The sequence below is a fragment of the Narcine bancroftii genome, chromosome 8 (genome assembly GCF_036971445.1).
Source record: "Narcine bancroftii isolate sNarBan1 chromosome 8, sNarBan1.hap1, whole genome shotgun sequence".
In the NCBI taxonomy this organism is placed as follows: Eukaryota; Metazoa; Chordata; class Chondrichthyes; order Torpediniformes; family Narcinidae; genus Narcine; species Narcine bancroftii.
In genome coordinates, this window is record NC_091476.1 from 4,227,974 (window position 1) to 4,247,934 (window position 19,961).

General features: G+C 38.8%; 1 protein-coding gene across 14 annotated transcripts in view; it reads left to right on the forward strand.

Moving 5' to 3' along the window:
• ophn1 (oligophrenin 1) overlaps nucleotides 1–19,961 on the forward strand; it is a 190,567-nt gene that overhangs the window by 103,397 nt on the left and 67,209 nt on the right. For 10 of the 14 annotated variants that reach the window (XR_011342792.1, XR_011342790.1, XR_011342791.1 and 7 more), the window contains exons 12-16: nucleotides 1,886–1,919; nucleotides 2,024–2,086; nucleotides 2,875–2,961; nucleotides 14,108–14,192; nucleotides 14,541–14,573. Coding sequence is in view for 9 of the 14 variants with exons in the window: in XM_069892713.1 (XP_069748814.1) it covers nucleotides 1,886–1,919; nucleotides 2,024–2,086; nucleotides 2,875–2,961; nucleotides 14,108–14,192; nucleotides 14,541–14,573 (302 nt within the window). In the remaining 5 variants the exon portion in view is untranslated. The remainder of the gene's footprint in view (nucleotides 1–1,885; nucleotides 1,920–2,023; nucleotides 2,087–2,874; nucleotides 2,962–14,107; nucleotides 14,193–14,540; nucleotides 14,574–19,961) is intronic. The other 4 variants (XM_069892712.1, XM_069892714.1, XM_069892715.1 and 1 more) reach the window with 4 other exon arrangements.

Below are 19,961 nucleotides of genomic sequence, written 5' to 3' on the forward strand. Positions count from 1 at the left end.
ATGTAAACTCCTTAGAGACAGCGCGGGATTTGAATCCCAGTCCGGCCCAAACGCTGGCGCTGTAAAGGTGTTGCGCTAACTGCTGCATCAACCGTGATGTCCTTGACATATTTGTGATGAAGGAGGTTGGAATATGAAATAAAAGCATGTCAAAGCTGTGAAATGCAGGTCAGAGGTGAAGAAAATATCTAGCAAGTATGCTAAGTGGAGAGAGAAAGTTTGAATAAATCTGCAGATGAATGCATCCGTTCTTTTTTTTTTTTTAAATTTTTTATTTTTCACACCATAAATCACAATAGCCATGATATACACTTTTTCTTTTCCACACATTTACAGTGACTTTTTCTCCCTCCCCCCTCCCTCCTCCCAAGCCACCCCCCCACCCCCCCCCCCCCCTCTCATCCATTTTAGGTATACAATCTAGGTTGCATTAATTCAGTTAGACAATGTTGTCATTCAACAAAAATACACCAGAAATTCTACTGAGTCCATTCTTTTCTTTTCTTCTCCTTCCATCAACTTAGGTAATGTTTGTCCCCGGTAGGTTTTCGCTATTGTATTTAATGTAAGGCTCCCATACTTGTTCGAATATTTCAATATTATTTCTTAAACTATATGTTATTTTTTCTAATGGAATACATTTATTCATTTCTATATACCATTGTTGTATTTTCAAGAATGCATCCGTTCTGATGCAAATAACTGTCATCTAGTTTTTAACTCTGTAGCAAGCCTAGGTTTAAGGTTGTTCATTTGTGTAACTAATCTGACCATGCTGACATTTGAGAGTTCAGGCACAGATCTAGTGGTAGAGGTTTGTCCTTGGATGTGATCGTAAAATCATTGAGGACCCCTATCACCCCACACGCACCATCTTTCAGCTACTCACATGGGGAAGGAGATTCAGGAATATCAGAGCCAGAACCACCAGGTTGAGAAACCACTTCTTCCCATGGAGAGTGAGACAACTGCATGACTGAATGAACAACTCATATACGTGTATACATATACACACACACACACGTACCTCTTACAATAGTCTGACTTACAATTTTTTGAAGTTACGATGATTCGAATCCATACTTTCAATTTCGAATTCCGATCTGTTCCCATGCTTGCGATATGCAGTGTACTACTCTCTCATGATGCTGGATGATGGTAGCTTCGTGTGAGAGTATTGTACAGTGTACTCTCTCACAATGCTGACTCAACCATGCTCGTAGTCTCTGTAGCGATCACGAGAATGAGTGGACTGTAAACAACCTATCACGTTTGCTAAATGCCCATGTGTGTCTCCTCATCATCCAGCAATTAATTTTCATTCAATGTTTCAAATATTCTTCATGCCCAGTGTGTTGTCAGCTGTGTACATTAATGGCTTTTTCAGTGAGGAATAAAGGTATTCCAAAATTTAATTATAAAAATTGATAGATGCTGTATTCTTTTTCAACTTATGATTTTTTTGGATTACAATGTGGAATTAGGGTGTGGAATGTAACCCCATCAAAAGTTGAAGAACACCTGTACTGTTTTTTGGTATGTGTGTTAAGTCTGTGTGTGTGCTTTTGCACCGAGGACCAGAGAATGGTGTTCTGTTGGGTTGTACTTGTACAATCAGAAGATAATAAATTTGAACTTGAGTGTGTGTGTGGGTTTGACATTTTGACCATGCTGACATGGTCAATGTATTAAGCAGCAATACATTCTGTGTTCAACATTCAGATCCACTGACATTGGTAGAACTGTTCATAAGTGCTTAATGCAATCCTTGATGTTTTCATTTTTATCTTTTGAGAAGAGAGAGAAAGTTGATGAATGGAAATATATTGAACTAAGAATTTCATTATTGCCCAGACTTAACTAATTTCTTTGCTTTGAATTTCAGATCTATATCACTCCAAATGCAAAACCAGAGGAAAGTAGGTGTTTGATCTTGTTTACTTTCAGCATTTTGAAATGACCTTTTAAGCCTGAATGAAGAGGATATTAATGAATCTTCACTTGATTCACATTTTTCTTTCAGTGCAATTGAGTGAGCTTGGCTTGAAGTTTGTGAGGAGATGCATTAATGCTGTTGAATCCAAAGGTAGGAGGTTTTCTTCCCATTATCAATTAAATCTATTATTTTGCTTCCAGTTTAGTGTTGTATCAGTGGAAACCAAGGGCCACATTTGCACAATGTCCCAGGTACAGTATACAGCCACAAATGTAAGCTGCACCCAAATCTTGGCCTGTACTTAACTCTGTTTCTGCAGTCCACCCTCAACCACCCAAGTACTACTCTTTCATGCACTGTGGGTGAGGTGAATGCTGGCAATGGATTGCACCTCAATGGTCATGATTGTAGCAGACCAACCAGTAGGATGGTCTTGTTTATTCTCCATATTTGGTAGATGCACAATAGAACATATCTTGTCCAGGTGCATCCTAGCTTTTGCAGGAACTGCTCTCCCCAAGACTACAAAAAATTGCAGGGAGTTGTGAATGTAGCTCAGGCCATTTCACTGGGTAGACAACTGAATGAACCTCTCATTAGTAAAATTATAGTTGCCCTTGCACTGTTAACAGAACATTTTTACTGTAATATATTCTGCACTAACTATAGATAGTTAAAGATAGTTAACTTCAGGATGGGTTGACTTGCCTGGATAGTATGAAAAACAAAGTTTTTCACTGTATCTTGGCACAGGTAACAATAAGCAATTCAGTTCAATAAACCTATCCTACCACATCCCCTCCACGTTGAAAGCCGAAGGTGGGGTTGGTTAAAGGAACAAGCTTCCTTTTCACTTATGTCAATAAAACCATTCTTGGGAATTTAAGCAATGTTAAGTCATGTTTGAATGAAATTGTGAATTTTGATTTATTTTGCAGGGATCACGACAGAAGGTGTTTACAGAACTGTTGGTAGCAGTTTTCAAGTACAGAAACTACTCACTCAGTATTTTGGTGAGAGCACTGGTAATGGGAAAGTTGTGAGCACTTCCTCTTCTGATGTTCAAAGTTCAAGCTTCTGTTTATTGTTATGTCTACAAAAACGTGAACTTTTTTCTTTTTGTTTTATTTCATGTTCTGTGATAGGTATCTGCTACATTTACACAGTACGATGGTGATTATGTCACTGGATTAGTAATTCACAGGTTAGAGTTCAAACCCCATCAAGTGATTTTGCAAATTATATTAGTAAATACATTTGGATAAAAAAATGAACATGATGATCAGGAAACTAAGTTTATCATCAAAGCCCATCTAGTTCATTAATACTTTTCAGGAAATCCGCCAACTTCACCTGGTCTAGACCTACGTTTGATTTCCGGCCTGGAATAACAAAGCCACCTGTGACTATGTTAACTACCACCTAAATATGGGTGAGGGATAAATACAGGCAGTGCCACAGTGGTCCACACCCACGAAATGACAGCAGTGGTGCATTTGTGAGCATCAAGGGCCTCAAAATGGTGTTATATCAATTTGTGTCAGCTGTTGATTCAATGGATGTCACTTTTACCTCTGAGTTGGGTTGGATTCCCACTCCTAGGCATTCACACATGATGGAAGGAAGGCTGTGGAGAGCAGCTTGTCAGAAATGTTGCCTTTCCGTTGGCCCCAGCTCCCTCACCACTTTCTTCAAATAAACAATAGTGGGCAATGGTTTGTGCAAAAACAAGAGCATAATTTCCTGTTTCTTCTCTTTGCCAGGTTCCAAAGAATTACAAGGGTTTCACTTTTTCTACTTTAAGCAGTCTGTGGATGCCTGAGGCAATTGATGTCCTTAACTGTTTCCAGTTTTTGTAGAATGGCCTTGGGGAGGGATTAAAACCAGTTTTAATTTGATTTGCTTTATTCCATTATTTTTTGTATTTGACAATTTCATCCAAATCACAAGTAAGCCTAAAGTTGAAAAATTGGATTGTGTGATACATTACATAGGCTTGTTGGTCTCGGGATATGGTTCTCCCTTGGGGTGTGAGAAGTCCTGGGTTCAAATGCTGGACAAGCCCTACTTTTGGGGTAGGATTAGGTATAACCACATTGTTATAGCGCCAGCAATCCGGTTTTGAATCCGGCTGTAGTCCCTTTCTAGCTGCCGCGAGGGGGGCCACAATCGGGGGAGTGAAATTGCTGCCATGGGGAGAGAGGTCGATGTCATGGGGAGGGAGATGCCACAATCTGCGAGAGGGGTCGCTATCGTAGAGGAGAGGAGAGGGGTCGGGGGAGGGACTAACGGCCGGTGGGGGGGGGCAGCGGAAATGTACTGATAGTTCTCGAGTGTGTGACGTTAAGGAAAGGACGTCTGAAGTGCTAGTTGATGAAGTAGACAAAGATGATGCGGTCAAACAATATTCATGGCAGTTATTAGCAGAAACATATGGTACAATAACGAAAGACCCTAATGTGCATACACAGTTATACCCAAGGGGAGTGTCCTTAACGGTAAAGATAATGCCCAGCCAATGTTAGTACAGCAAGGCTCGCCAGAGGGGAGACAGGCAACTTAGCAGAGATTCACCACAACGTCCAGAGCTTAGCACTCAGCAGTTGAATATATGGTCAGCAGTGGTGGCATGATTTAAAATAGGATGCCTTCCAGAGGCAAGAATTGGAAGAACACAATGCATCAAATTTGTTAAATTAATGGAGGTTGGAGAAAGGTTAGGGTGGGACAATCCTTGTTTTTTTTAAATTTTTTTTAATTTTTCACACGATGAGCCATATTAATCAAAATACACACAAACATTTCCCTCTTGAATATACACAGTGTCATTTTCTCCCTTTTTTTCCCCCCATCTTTCCCTCCCTCCTTCCCACCCACCTCCAAACATATACGATACAACAAATCCATTAAACAATGTCATCACACAATGAAAATAAATAAGAAAATTGTGTCATCTACTTTTACACACTGGGTCAGTTCATTTCGTCTTCTCATTCTATCATTTTAGGGGGTGGAGGTCCTCAGTAGGCCCTCTCTGTTGTGTTCCATGTACGGTTCCCAAATTTGTTTGAATTCTGTGACTTTATTTTTTAAATTATATGTTATTTTTTCCAATGGAATACATTTATTCATTTCTATGTACCATTGCTGTATTCTCAGGCTCTCTTCTGATTTCCAAGTTGACATTATACATATTTTTGCTATCGCTAAGGCAATCATAATAAATCTTTTTTGTGCTTCATCCAGTTTGAGGCCTAATTCTTTACTTCTTATATTACTTAGAAGAAAGATCTCTGGATTTTTTGGTATGTTGCTTTTTGTGATATAATTTAATATCTGATTTAGATCTTCCCAAAACTTTTCCACTTTCTCACATACCTGTTGTTCCCGTTTCCTTCTTTCAGCGAAAACATCTGTCTGATAATGTTGGATCCCATTTATTTAACTTTTGGGGTGTGATATATAGCCTGTGTAACCAATTATATTGTATCATGTGTAACCTCATGTTTATTGTATTTCTTATAGTTCCGGAGCATAGCCTTTCCTATATTTCATTTTTTATCTTTATGTTAAGATCTTGTTTCTACTTTTGTTTGGGTTTACATCTTATTTCATCATTTTCTTTCTCTTGCAGCTTGATGTACATATTTGTTATAAATCTTTTAATTATCATTGTGTCTGCAATCACATATTCAAAGCTGCTTCCTTCTGGTAACCTCAGTCTTCTTCCCAATTTTTCCTTTAAGTAGGTTTTTAGTTGGTGGTATGCAAACATTGTACCATGAATTATTCCATATTTGTACATCATTTGTTCGAATGATAATAAATTATTTCCCAAAAAACAATTTTCTATTCTTTTGATCCCTTTTCTCTCCCATTCTCTAAAGGAAAGGTTATCTATTGTGAAAGGGATTAGTTGATTTTGTGTCAATAGTAATTTTGGTCATTGGTAATTTGTTTTTTTCCTTTCTCCGTGAATCTTCTTCCAAATGTTGAGCATATGGTGCAGTACTGGTGAACTTCTATATTGCACCAGTTTTTCATCCCACTTATAAAGTATATGTTCTGGTACCTTATCCCCTATTTTATCTAGCTCTATCCTGGTCCAATCTGGTTTTTCCCTTTTTTGATAAAAATCTGATAGATATCTTAATTGTGCTGCTCTATAATAATTCTTAAAGTTTGGTAGCTGTAAACCACCTTGTTTGTACCATCCTGTTAATTTATCTAGCGCTATCCTCGGTTTTCCCCCTTTCCATAAGAATTTCCTTATTATTTTCTTTAGCTCATTGAAGAATTTTTCTGTTCAGGGAATTGGTAACGATTGAAATAGGTATTGTATCCTTGGGAAGATATTCATTTTAATGCAATTTACCCTTCCTATCAGTGTTAGTGGTAAATCTTTTCAATGTTCTAAGTCATCTTGTAGTTTCTTCATTAATGGCTGATAATTTAATTTGTATAGATGGCCTAGATTATTATCTAGTCTAATACCTAGGTATCAGATTGCTGGTATTTGCCATTTAAATGGTGATCCTTTTTTAAATTTTGTGAAATCCGCATTATTCATTGGCATCACTTCATTTTTATTTGCATTGATCTTGTACCCCGATATTTCTCCATATTCCTTTAATTTCTTATGTAATTCTTTTATTGATATTTCTGGTTCTGTTAAGTATACTATGATGTCATCTGCAAATAGATTGATTTTGTATTCACTCTCTTTTATTTTCTGTTCTTATCAGTTCTGCCAGTGGTTCTATCGCTAAAGCGAACAGTGAGGGAGTTAGTGGACATCCCTGCCTAGTTGACCTGCTTAATTTAAATTGGTTCGATATATATCCATTTACTGTCACCTTTGCCATTGGACCCTTATATAATGCTTTAATCCAATTAGTATATTTCTCTGGTAGGTTGAACTTCTGTAATACTTTGAATAAATAATTCCATTCTACCCTATCAAAGGCTTTCTCTGCGTCTAAAGCAACAGCCACTGTTGGCACTTATTTCCTTGTACTGCATGGATTAAGTTAATGAACTTACAAACATTGTCCGTTGTTAGTCTTTTCTTAATAAATCCAATTTGATCTAGTTTTACTATTTTTGGTACACAGCCGCCCAATCTGTTTGCTAATAGTTTTGCTATTATCTTATAATCTGAGTTAAGTAGAGATATTGGTCTATACGATGCTGGTGTTCGTGGATCTTTCCCCATCTTTGGTATTACTGTAATTATTGCTGTTTTACATGAATCTGGCAAGTTTTGTGTTTCTTTTATCTGGTTCATTACTTCCAGGAGAGGAGGAATTAGTAACTCTTTAAATGTTTTATAGGATTATATTGGGAGTCCGTCCTCCCTTGGCGTTTTATTGTTCGGTAGCTTTTTTAATATATCTTGTATTTCCTCTATTTAAATAATTTTATCAATTTCCTTTGCTCCTCCTTGCAATTTTGGTAGTTCAGTTTTAGCTAGAAACTCATCTATTTTGTCTTCTTTCCCTTCGTTCTCAGTTTGGTATAATTGTTCATAAAATTCCTTAAAGTTCCCATTAAGCTCTATTGGATTATATGTAATTTGTTTGTCATTTTTCCTTGATGCCAATACAGTTCTTTTAGCTTGTTCTGTTTTAAGTTGCCAGGCTATTATTTTGTGTGTTTTTTCTCCTAGCTCGTAATACTTCTGCTTTATTTTCATTATATTCTTCTCCACTTTATACGTTTGTAATGTTTCGTATTTTATTTTTTTGTCCACCAATTCTCTTTTTGTTGTATCTTTCTTTGTTGCTAGTTCTTTTTCTGTACTTACTATTTCCCTTCCCAGCTGTTCTATTTCCCGATTGTAGTCCTTTTTCATCTTAGTTACATAACTTATTATCTGCCCTCTGTTGAAGGCTTTCATTGCATCGCATAATATAAATTTGCCTTTCACTGATTCTGTATTTATTTCAAAGTACATTTTAATTTGGCGCTCAATAAATTCTAAGTAGCATGGAGTTTAATCTCCATCTCTATGTTCTTGGTGGGATGTCCTCCAATTCTATTGCTAATAACAGGGGTGCGTGATCAGATAACAATCTAGCTTTATATTCCGTTTTCCTAACTCTCCCTTGGATATGGGCTGACAACAGGAACAGGTCAATCCTTTAGTATGTTTTATGTCTACTCGAATAATATGAGTATTCCTTCTCCTTTGGGTGCTGTTTTCCCCATATATCCAAAAGTTGCATTTCCTGCATTGATTTAACCATAAATTTGGCTACCTTATTCTTTCTTCTAGTTTTTTGTCCAGTTTTCTCCATCTTTGAATCCAAATTAAGGTTAAAGCCCCCTCCTATTAATATTTTCCCCTGCGTATCTACAATCTTAAAAAAAATATCTTGCATAAATTTTTGATCCTCTTCATTAGGTTCATATATATTGGCCAAATTTCAGAGATCTGAATATATCTGACATTTTATCATTACATATCTCCCTGCTGGGTCTATTATTTCCTCCTCTAATTTGATTGGTACATTTTTCTTGATTAATATAGCTACACCTCTGGCTATATGATGCTGGCCATTACGTGCCCTACCCAAATTCTCCTTAATTTATTGTGTTCCACTTTAGTTAGATGCGTTTCCTGCACCAATGCTATATCTATTTTTTTCTTTTTCCAGTAAATTTAATAGCCTCTTCCTCTTGATTTGGTTATGTATTCCATTAATATTTACAGTCATATAGTTCAACATGGCCATCTCATACTCTGTTTACATCTCATTTCTGCTTCCTCACCACCACCTTTTCCCTTTTCCCCATTTTCATTTCTCAGTTTTCTTTTTTTGAATGCACTGTATGACAACACTTCTACAACATAAAATATTTCAACCATTCCCACATCTAATATTCCCTTAACCCCAAGTGTCCCCCCCCCTCTCTGAGTCACCCCTCGTCCCTTGATGGGCAACCACAACTCCCCTTTCCATTCGGACTGCAAACCCGTTCGCAAGTGTCAACTGATTTCGGAGTGACTGTTATTTTCTCCCACTCAACCCACTCCAGAAAAGACTTTTACCTTCACATTACAACAAAGCTCCCCCTCTTTTCTACTCTTTTTCTTTTTATTTATTTATTATTTTAACCCCTTCTCTTTCTTCACCCCCCCTTCTCCCTTACTTCCCTTTTCTTCCTTCTTTTAGTTGTTACTTATACATTATTTTTACATCTTTATATGTAGTTTGTCGTCGTTCTTTGTTCTTGTTACATCTCTTCATCTCTCTTTCTGTCTTGCATACATTCTGCAAATTCTCGTGCTTTCTCTGGATCTGATAACAGTCTGTTTTGCTGCTCCGGGATAACTATTTTAAGCACCACTGGATATCTTAACATAAATTTATAGCTTTTTTTCCATAGGATCGATTTTGCTGCGTTAAACTCCTTCCTCTTCTAAAGAAGAGCTCAAAAATCTCAAAACTTGTGTCTGGGTAGAAAATTTTTTTTGACCTTTGTATTCCAGTGGTGTCTTGTCTTCTCTAATTTTATTCATTGCCTTCTCCAATATATTTTCTCTTGTTGTGTATCTCAGAAATTTTACTAAAACAGATCTTGGTTTTTGTTGTGACTGTGGTTTCGGGGCTAATGTTCTGTGTGTCCTTTCTATTTCCATTCCTTCCTGCATTTCTGGCATTCCCAGGACCATGGGGATCCATTCTTTTATATCTTTGCCTTCTTCATCTTCCCTAAGGCCCACTATCTTTATATTGTTTCGCCTACTATAGTTTTCCATTATATCCATTTTCTGAGCTAACAACTCCTGTGTTTCTTTAACTTTTTTATTACTTTCTTCCAATTTTCTTTTTAAGTCATTCACTTCCATTTCTACCGGCATTACACGTTCTTCCACATTTTCTAATCCTTTCCCTACATCTGCTATGACCAGCTCTATTCTACTCACTATTTCTTCTGTATTTTTCATTTTTCTTTTCATTTCACTAAATTCTATTGTCAACCATTCTTTTAATGGTCTCGTTTGTTCTTGAAAATTTTTAAAATTTATGTACATAGAATACCTCCTATTCCTCTGTGCAGAGCTTGGTGGTCTTCTTCTTCTTCTTCTTCTTCTTCTTCTTCTTCTTCTTCTATGTCTGCTCTTGGGTTTGTGTCTCCCATGTCTCTTTTGACTTTCTTGTTGAGTTGCTTGTCTCAGTTTGTTGGGTATTTTTTTTTCCATGATTTCTTGATGTTGGTCCTCTTCTTCTGGGTTGGTTATCTGTTGTGTCTCTTGCTTCCTTTTTTCTTTCTCACCCCTCCCTTTCCCGTTGCTTTCTTTATCTTCCAGCTGGGAGCCCTGCTGTCGGGCATCTCTCAGCTGTTCGTGCTGTGGAGTTTTACTCCACAGCTGGTCCCCCCTCCCGTTGGTGTTCTCCTTGTCGTGCGCATTGCGCATGCATGATTCCTTGCGCATGCGCCGTTGTCCACCTTTGTTTGGCTGCGTGAGCCATTTTTGAAGTCCCGCATTCGGTGGGTTGCGACCCTGCGGGGTCTCCACTAACCTCGGGGTGAGGTCTCCTCTTTCCACGGCAGATCCCTGCTTTTCCGTGCAGGAAAGGCCTTCATCTTTCTCTTCCGGTGTCTTCTTTTCTTCCCATTGTTTTTGGTTTTTCTTTCTTAGGTGCTATTTTCTCGACATCTTTATTTTTTATTTGTTGTGATTTGTGTGACTGGGGGTTTGCTTTTTTTCTTCTTTTCTGGAGAGGGCTGGTGTTCTCCTACCGGCCACTACTCCATCACATGACTCCTCCCACCGGACAATCATTCTTGGTTAGTCAGCTCAGGCATGTTAAGTGAATGAGTCATTTGGGTGCATTTTTTTTGCTGAAGGGTGCAGGGTTTTGGATTTATAGAGCCCTCCATAATGTTTGGGTCAAAGGCACATTTTTTCCCCTTTATTTGCCCACAGTTTTAAATTTGTAATCAAGCAATTCACATGTGATTAAAGTGCATACTCCAGATTTTATTAAAGGATATTGTGTGTACCTTGGTTTGACTGTGTAGAAATTACAGCACTTTTTATTCATCTTCATATATTAGGGCACCATAATATTTGGGTCATTGCAGTGGTATCTATATTAAAATGGTCATGTTTAGTACATTGTTGCATATCCCTTGATTGCAATGACTGCTTGCTTGGTAATTCAGACATCACCAGGTGCTGAGTATCTCCTCTGATGTTACTCTGCCAGCCTCCACTGCAGCCATCTTCAGCTCCTGCTTGTTTTGGGGGTTTGTCCCCTTAAGTTTTTTTCTCAGCCTATGGAAGATATGCTCAATTGGATTTAGATCTGACAGCCATTTAAGAATATTTAAGTTTTTAACTTTGAAAAGTTCACTTTTTTGCTTTAGCAGTATGTTTGGGATCATTACCTTACTGTTGGATGAAGCGCTTTCCAAAGATTTTAGAGATATTTGCTCGAACTTGAGAAGATAATGTTTCTGTTTACCACAGAACTCATTTTGCTACTGCCCAGCAGTCACATCATTAATGAAGATAAATGCACCAGTACATGTGGCAGCCATACATAGCAAGTCCATAATACCCCATCCCGGGCATGCTTTGGATCTTGGCAGTTCCTTTATGCCTCCAGACTTTGATCTCATACGTATCCTCTGATATGGGTTAATCTTGGTCTCAACTGTCCACGAGACATGTTTCCAGAATTCTGCAGGTTCTTTTAAATACTTCTTGGCAAACTGTAATCTGGCCATCCTTTCTGTGGTGAGCTAGTGATTTGAATTTTTCATTGTACCCTCTGTATTTCTATTCCTGAAGTCTTCTGCAGACAGTGGTCATTGACGCATTCACACCTGCCTCCTGAAGAGTGTTCCTAATCTGTCGGACGGGCGTTTGGGAATTTTTCTTCATTATGATGAAAATTATTCTGTCATCAGTAGTGGAGTCTTCCTTGGATACCAGTCCCTTTTGTGATTACTGAACTCACCAATACGCTCTTTCTTCTTAATGATGTTCCAAACAGTTGATTTTGGTAATCCTAAGGCTTAGGCAACATCTCTTACTGTTGTATTCTTATTTTTCTGCCTCATAATGGGTTCGTTAACTTTCATTGGTACAACTCTGGTCCTCTTGTTGAAAAATGGCAACTACACACTCCAAAAGCTTAGAAGCAAGCCCAGCTCTCTTCTACCAATGAAGCAATTAAACATACCTGAGTACTCGCAATACCTGTGAAGCTAAATATCCCAAATATTATTGTGCCCTAAAATGGGGGAACTGTGTTATAAAAACTGCTGTAATTTCTACAGGTCAAACCAAAATGTACACAAATACCCTTTAATAAAATCTGGAATATGCATTTTAATCACGTGAATTGTTGGTTATAAATTTAAAACTGTGGAGCACAGGGGAAAATCAAAGAAAAAATGTATCTTTGTCCCAAACATTATGGAGGGTTCTATAGGAAATAGAAGGACTGATGTGGAGTGGACACTCCAGAGTTCCCTGTCTAAGGCAATTGAGGATAAGGCCATCACATGGAATGATTGTTGTGGAATTTCAATCACAGTTGCTGTAGGTTTACTGTGCATTGTGTGCTAGATGTCATCACTTTTGCATTTAATGAGATAAAACACAATTTTTTCAATGATTTAATAGACTATGTTGTAATTAACAATGGGGAAAAAGTTGTAGGCTATGGAAATCTGAAGCATAGAAAACACTGGAATCACTCAGTAGGTTAGGAGTCTTCTGTGTATTTACAGGGAGTATGGAGGAAGGATGGATAGGATAAAGAGAATATCTCTGATGGGGTAAGACCTGGGTTGTCAAGGTGATTCCAACATCGATGAAGCTGTCTAGTTAATATATTAATAAGGACAGAGAGAGACAGACAGACAGAGAGTGAGTGAGTGAGAGAGAGAGAGAGAGAGAGAAAAACATTCCTGGAAATAGCTAACAGATTCGTCAGTGTTTGTCGAGAGAAAAGGGTTAGATAATTTAATAAACATTATCAACTGCAGAGCATCAATTGTAAAATAAAAATTGTATGAATTTTCTTTGCAAGTACAAATCAGAGGAGGTTGTCTATGTTGTGGCCAAAACTCCCCCTGAATGTGTGCTCTTTTAGTTTCCTTGTTCTGATTTGTCTTGTTGCCTGATGGTCATTTGCATTTGTGGCTGTATAGTTGTAATAGTACATGATTAGAGCTTAATTAAGATATCACAATTTTTGCTTGATTGCTGCTTTCACCGTTGCACTCGAGCTTATAAACTATATATTGCTCCCTCCTAATACTGTGAATTAAACATATAATGTGTGGTAACAGAATAACAAAAGGTCAAACCAAAATGCAACATAGCCACTAACTTCATGGTTTTTTTCCTCTTTACCTTATGATTTTATTGGTTTATATTGTGCATTTTCATGCAACTGATATGCTGATCTCGAAGTTGTTGAACTTGTGCAAGATCAACAGATTAATCAACGACTTGATGGGTTAGCTTCTTGTCTCCATGCTGGACCCCATGGAATATTTAAAATGGTTAAGTAGTAACTCGGTGAAGCCCTTAGAGCAGAAGGTGGCCAATCATAAGTAATAAATATGTAGTAGTGCAGTAGATCTAGATATCTGGGTTCAATCCTAATGTCTAGCACAGTCTGCACGGGGTTTTCATTTCCCCCAGCTGCTCTAGTTTCTGCCCACATTCTGATTGGTAGGTGAATTGGCGATTGTAAATTGCCACTGTAGTGTCAATGTGCAGTGAGAGAATCAGTGAGGAAAGAGGGGATAGAGGGAAGTGAAGAGTTGATGGAGATGCAAGGAAAAATGCAGGATTAATGTGGATGGCTGTGTGAAGATTGATGTAGATGTGGTTGGCAGAAAGGCTTGATTAGCTTCACAGCAAATACCAAACCTGGAAAAGAGGTGGTAGAAATTTTACATGATGGTGATTGCAGGATTTGGGAAGCAGCCCTGATACTGGATCATTCTGGATCATTCTAAGCTTTATTAGAAACCCCTTGCATGAAAATAGCACACTGAAATTTCCCAATCCTACTTGACCTTCCTCTAATCAGATAACTGCAATGTCGTGGTAATACAGCAGAGTTCCCCTGGGTTTAGTTCTCTGACCTTGTTGGCTGAAACCTTGCAATGATTTTTTTGTTGGCTCTGCAGATCCAAACCATCCTGGTGATGTTGACCTGCAGAACATTGAGTGGGACCTGAAGACAATCACCAGTGCACTGAAACACTACCTCAGGTGGGAAGCTACATGTACCATTGACACAAGTTGTTGTACCTTGTTTCATTTCCAGCAGATGGAAACTTTCATGATCAAGTTTTGTCAGTTGACCTAGTAATGCTTTTTATTGAGATGTAATGAATATATATTTTGCCTTAAGCCTTTTGTCTAAGTTTCAAAGACAAAAAACTTATGTTTGGAGACTCCTTTATAAGGAGTCTTACTTTGCACATTATTTATCACTGAATAATTTAAAAAAATATTGCAGTTTACATTTCTTTCTTGGTTGATATTTCTTCTTTTGTATCTTTCTTCTTGAGTACAGTTTACACTTACTAATAAGTAGAAATTCTGCTTGCCCCGCAGGAAAAAGAATCTCAGGGTTGCCTGTGATATCACGTATGTAGACTGACAATAAATTTGAATTTGAGGATATTCACCTTTGGAAAATGGGCAGGGCTGAGGAATGGAGAGAACTGGAGTTGTTCCCTAGAGGAGAGAAGATTGCGAGACACGAGGTTCATTAAAGAAACTAAGTAACCAGAGAGCATTGATTTCAGATAATTGACAAAATAAAAAACCACAAAGGAAACAGATTTTTAAAAAAATTCAGTGTGTTTTCATGTCATGCATTTCATGAAAAACAACAAGTTGGTAGAAACAGAATCTCTGTAACTCTCAAAAGAGGTCAAATTTGAAGGTATATGAGAGCAGGGAAGTAGGAATTAATTTCAAAATGCCAATGGAAATCTAGAGTTAAATGATCAGTGACACCATGATTCTATAAATCTTCTGAAAGGAGTTTAATAATTAGATAATTAATTTAACCCTCAAGTATATTGGATTACTGAACGAACTTGGATAGTGTAAAGTATTTTTACTGTTGCTACCTGTAAAGAGGCCTGTCCAGTAATTGCAGTCTGACAGTGCCCTCTAAATTAAGTAGAAAATTCCACAATGCAATGTTTTTCTGAACTTTGTTTTATCTTTGGTTGTTATTTCTCATGTCCATTCACCAGAGAAAAAGCTGAATAAATCACTTCTGCAAGATCCTAGAACAGTGGGGAGAAAAAAATGTGTTTCAAGGTCTGGCACTTGCTGCAAACATTGGTCAAGGTGTTGCCCTATCTTACTGAAGCGGTTCTTGACAGCTGACTAGTTATTAGAGATGGCTTAGAGATTTGCTTTCCTCTATCTGCAGTAAGTAGTTTAAGTAGTTCATCTGTCCTGTGCTTAAGCTGACCCTCGGTTGAGTTCTACCACTCGATCCCGGTGCAAGTCCTTGAAGGGTAGCAATAATGTTGTCATCCCACATTATCACAAGTAAGCTCTTCCACCATCCCATCTGTCTGCAGTGGTGTGACTGCATAGGGGTACCTCTCACCTTTTCTCTGATGTAATAGCTTTCATCAGTTCTCTCAGGGAATGCCTGGGCCTTGGGTAACCGAGAGTGATTGTGTTGGATTGTGGGCCTGCCCTTATGTTAAATCCAAAAGGAGCTTTCCAGCACAAAGTTGAAAGACAATGGAAGCTTTGGACTGGTCAGAAATAAAAAAAAAACACTTTTTGTTTGCTGGCAGATTTCATTGTGACCAGCTCTGTGCACTAACATGAGAGTTGTTATAAATGTGTTCATTTTCATTCCAGAAGATGGAGCTTTATGTTTTCCCAGTAAGTTTGAATTGATTGCCATGAAACAGATGGCTGTTCTCCAGAGCAATTGTTTCCACTTTAGTTTTAATGTTGGCTTGGGAGCAGTTGGATAGTCATCTAATACTGAAAACACACCATATATTACAGATATAAACACATATAATTACAGATGACTAAGAAACCACTTACAGGATTTTTATTTAAAAAACAAAATGAATTTTGCTCCGCACTAGTTGTGTATAATGTTGTCTTCATTTTCTTTTTGCTTGCTTTTGTGGTTCTTTGACTTATCTTGCCTTGGACAGATCCTCCCCCGCTTATTGATCCCATGCCACAGTCACTACTTGGGCAGTTTCTTGGGATTGAGGACAACCTTCTTCTAGTCTGAGTTTGCAGGTCATGAGGTAGCTAATGGGACCAATAGGGGATCAGTAGATTATACAGATTAAGTAGTTCGTAGCTGATAGGGTGGGTTAATGTGGAGTTGGTGATGTGGATGAGTTCCTCTGCCTAAGCAGGCATTTTGTGTGAGGTTCACAATACTATCTGGAATGCTTTGAGCTTTCATGGGCCATATATTCTTGCGAGTCAGTGGGAATGTTGGCCTTCAAGAAAGGTTTGAGCACATCTTCTCTGTTTTTCCATCTGTCTGGCCATCTCTTCCTACAGTAGACAGCCTGGAGTCGAGTTTGGTGTTGAGCAATGAAAGAAGACAGGCCAATGTAACCAACTGTAGGGTTGAGGGCCTTGGTGTTGGTCATGGTAACCTGGGAGAGGTCTCTGGTCTTGACTTCTTTCAGTGAACTAGGAGGGCTTTCCAGAGGCAGCATTGTATTTTACTTTGCTGTCTGTTCAGTTTCTCTCCAGACTCCAAGGTACAGGCCCCCTTAAATGCTCTCCCTGCCTCATAAAGCCCCTCTCCCCTCAGTCCTTGATTATGTTGTTTTCCATGACTTGGCCACAACAAAACGCAGCTGTTTAGAAACCATCTTGTGCCCATGCACACCAGCCATTACTGCTGTACTCTCCGATCTGTGTTGGGCCCTGTTCCTTGAACCTTCACACTTCAAAATCTCCTTGTCTTGTACAAACTGAGTACATGTTGTTGATAGGAGAGAAAATGTCATTAATTATTTTCATGGCTAATAGAAAAAAATGTACCGTAATAATGATTCTTTCAGCGACTCCTGGAGAAACTCTCAAGGGCATTGTTTTCACCCACTTTCACAGGATTCGTGAGCATAAATTAGTTGAACAAAATGATTTACAATTGCACTTTGGTCATAGGCAGATTCCCAACATTCATTTTGTCCTGAGTTTGCTCTATCAGTGGTGTAGGAATGGATTTGATAATATCCATGGGCCATTTTCTCGGCCTCTGCAAGGGTCACTTGCAGGAATACACTGCATTTTGTAAGGTCAAGCTTGAAGGCAGAGTACATAGTTAATGGTAGGATACTTAAGTGTTGAATAACAGAGGGACCTTGAGGTCCAAATCCATAGATCTCTCAAGGTCGCTGCACAGGTTGATAGGATAGTTAAGAAGGCCTTTGGTATTCTGGGCTTCATTAGACGGAGATTGAGTTCAGGAGTCGTTGAAGCTCCATCAAGTCAAGTCTAGTTTATTGTCATCTGATTGCACAAGTACAACCCAAAGAAACAGTGTCTCTGGTCCTCGGTGCAAAATATGCAGACACACAACCAGACATAACACACACACACTGAAAAACAATTTAAATGCAGGATAATTATCATATATGCAAAGAAATAAATATTTTTAAATTTTAAATTTAGACATACAGCACGGTAACAGGGCATTTTGGCCCACAAGTCTGTGCCATCCAATTTACACTCAATTAACCTACAGCCATGGTACGTTTCAAGTGGTGGAAGGAAACCGGAGCCCCTGGAGAAAACCATGTAGGCATGGGAGGCAGCATTGGATTTGAACCCTGGTCCCGATTGCTAGCGCTGTAAAGGCATTGCGCTAACTGCTATACTAATTATTGTTTCATGAATATGGCAGTCAGATAGTTAGTGTGAGGAATTGCTTTGGTCATTCAGCATTCTCTCCGTGAGAAGAAACTGCTCCTCAGCCTGGTGGTGCTGGCTCTGATACTCCTGTATCTGTTTCCTGACAAGACCAGGTGAAAGATGCTGTGTGCAGGGTAGAAGGGGTCCTCAATGATTTTATGCGCCCTCTTCAGACAACAATCCCGATAGAGACTCCAGAAATCCTCTCTGTCAAATTTATGGTCGTGTGGATTTACCTCTGATTCATTTCTCTGCAGTAACTGTACCACACTGATGCAGCTGGTCAGGAGGTTCTTGATATAGCTCCTGTAGAAGGTTGACATAATGGTGGCTGGTAGTCTTGCCCGCTTCAGTCATCTCAAGAAGTGCTGTTGTGCCTTCCTGACACTATCCTTGGGCCATTTTCTCAGCCTCTACCAGGGTCACTGCAGAATACACTGAATTTTTAAGGTTATAGTTGAAGGCAGAGTTCATGGTTAATGGTAGAATAAATTTGCATAAATCTCTGGTGAGACTACACTTTTAATATTGTGTTCAGTTCTGGTCACCTCATTATAGGAAGGATGTGGAAGCAATGGAGAGGGTTCAGAGATAGAAAAATATGTCTTATGAGGCAAGGTTAGCAAAGCTAGAACTTGTATCTTTGGAGCGAAGAAGGATGAGAGGTAGTAATTGAGGTCTACAAGAGTATGAGAGGCATAAGGTAGACAGTCAGCACATTTTTCCCTTGCGAAAGTAACAAACACCAGAGGACATCTGCACAAAGGGAAGGGAGGAAGGTTTAGGGGAGACATCAGCATATGTTTTTTGTACAGAGAGTTGTGTGTGCCAGGGGTTGTGATGGAAGCTGGAAGAATCGGGGCATTTAAGAGAATCTTAGATGGATGAAAGAAAAATAGAGGGTTATGAGATAGGGAGGGGTTTAGTTTTTTTTGGGATATGTATAGGTCCGCATAACATCATAAGACCAAGGGCCTGTACTGTGCTATTATGTTCTATTTTCTTATATAGCATGAAATTAGAGTCACTGTTTTGCATTGGTCATTGAGTCTATAGGTAGAATCAAAATGGCATACAGTGTAAATGATTCCAGCATCAGTAGTCCTTGCCCATCGATCACTTAGGCCAGAGCCTCGTATACCTCTGTGAATGAGATTGGCCACCCCCATGGCAACAGAAGAGTTGCATTCATTGAATCCAGTGAATCCATAGATGGGATGGGCTCCATATAAGGTATGGTGGGATCCATGTGCTAAGACTTTAAACTAGTTAGAATGGGGAATGATTTACAAACTACAACTAGGATATAAACAAGGAAATAAAAGAGAACATGGAAATAATGGCCATTAATGGCAAGGATGCAGCTTAAAATATAGTTCATTGTAAAGTAAGAGGAAATACAATTTAAATCTAATTAAACTCTCTGTGATTTATTTAATGTGTGGCCAGAAGCAGTCACAGCTTGGGAGCAAACCAGAGCCTGTAGGGATTATAGAAACATAGAAACATAGAAGATAGGAGCAGGAGTAGGTCATTCGACCCTTCGAGCCTGCTCCGCCATTCAACGAGATCATGGCTGATCTTAAAGTTGAGTACCCCGTCCCCACATTCTCTCCGTAACCTTTAATACCCTTATACTGAAGAAATAGATCTAATTCCCTCTTAAATATATTTAATGAACCTGCCTCTACTGCCCTCTGTGGCAATGAATTCCACAGATTCACCACCCTCTGGGTAAAGAAATTCCTTCTGATCTCGGTCCTAAATGGTTTGCCTATTATCCTCAAACCATGGCCCCGGGTTCTGGATTTTCCCATTATTGGAAACATCCCATCTGCATCCATTCTGTCCAGTCCTGCCAGAATTTTATATGTCTCTATGAGATCCCCTCTCAATCTTCTAAACTCCAGTGAGTACAATCTCAATTTGCGCAATCTTTCCTCCTAAGTCATTCCTGCCATTCCAGGTATCAGCCTGGTGAATCGCCTCTGCACTCCCTCCATTGCAAGAACATCCTTCCTTAGATAAGGTGACCAAAACTGCACACAATACTCCAGGTGGGGTCTCACCAAGGCCCTGTACAGCTGCAGTAAGGTATCC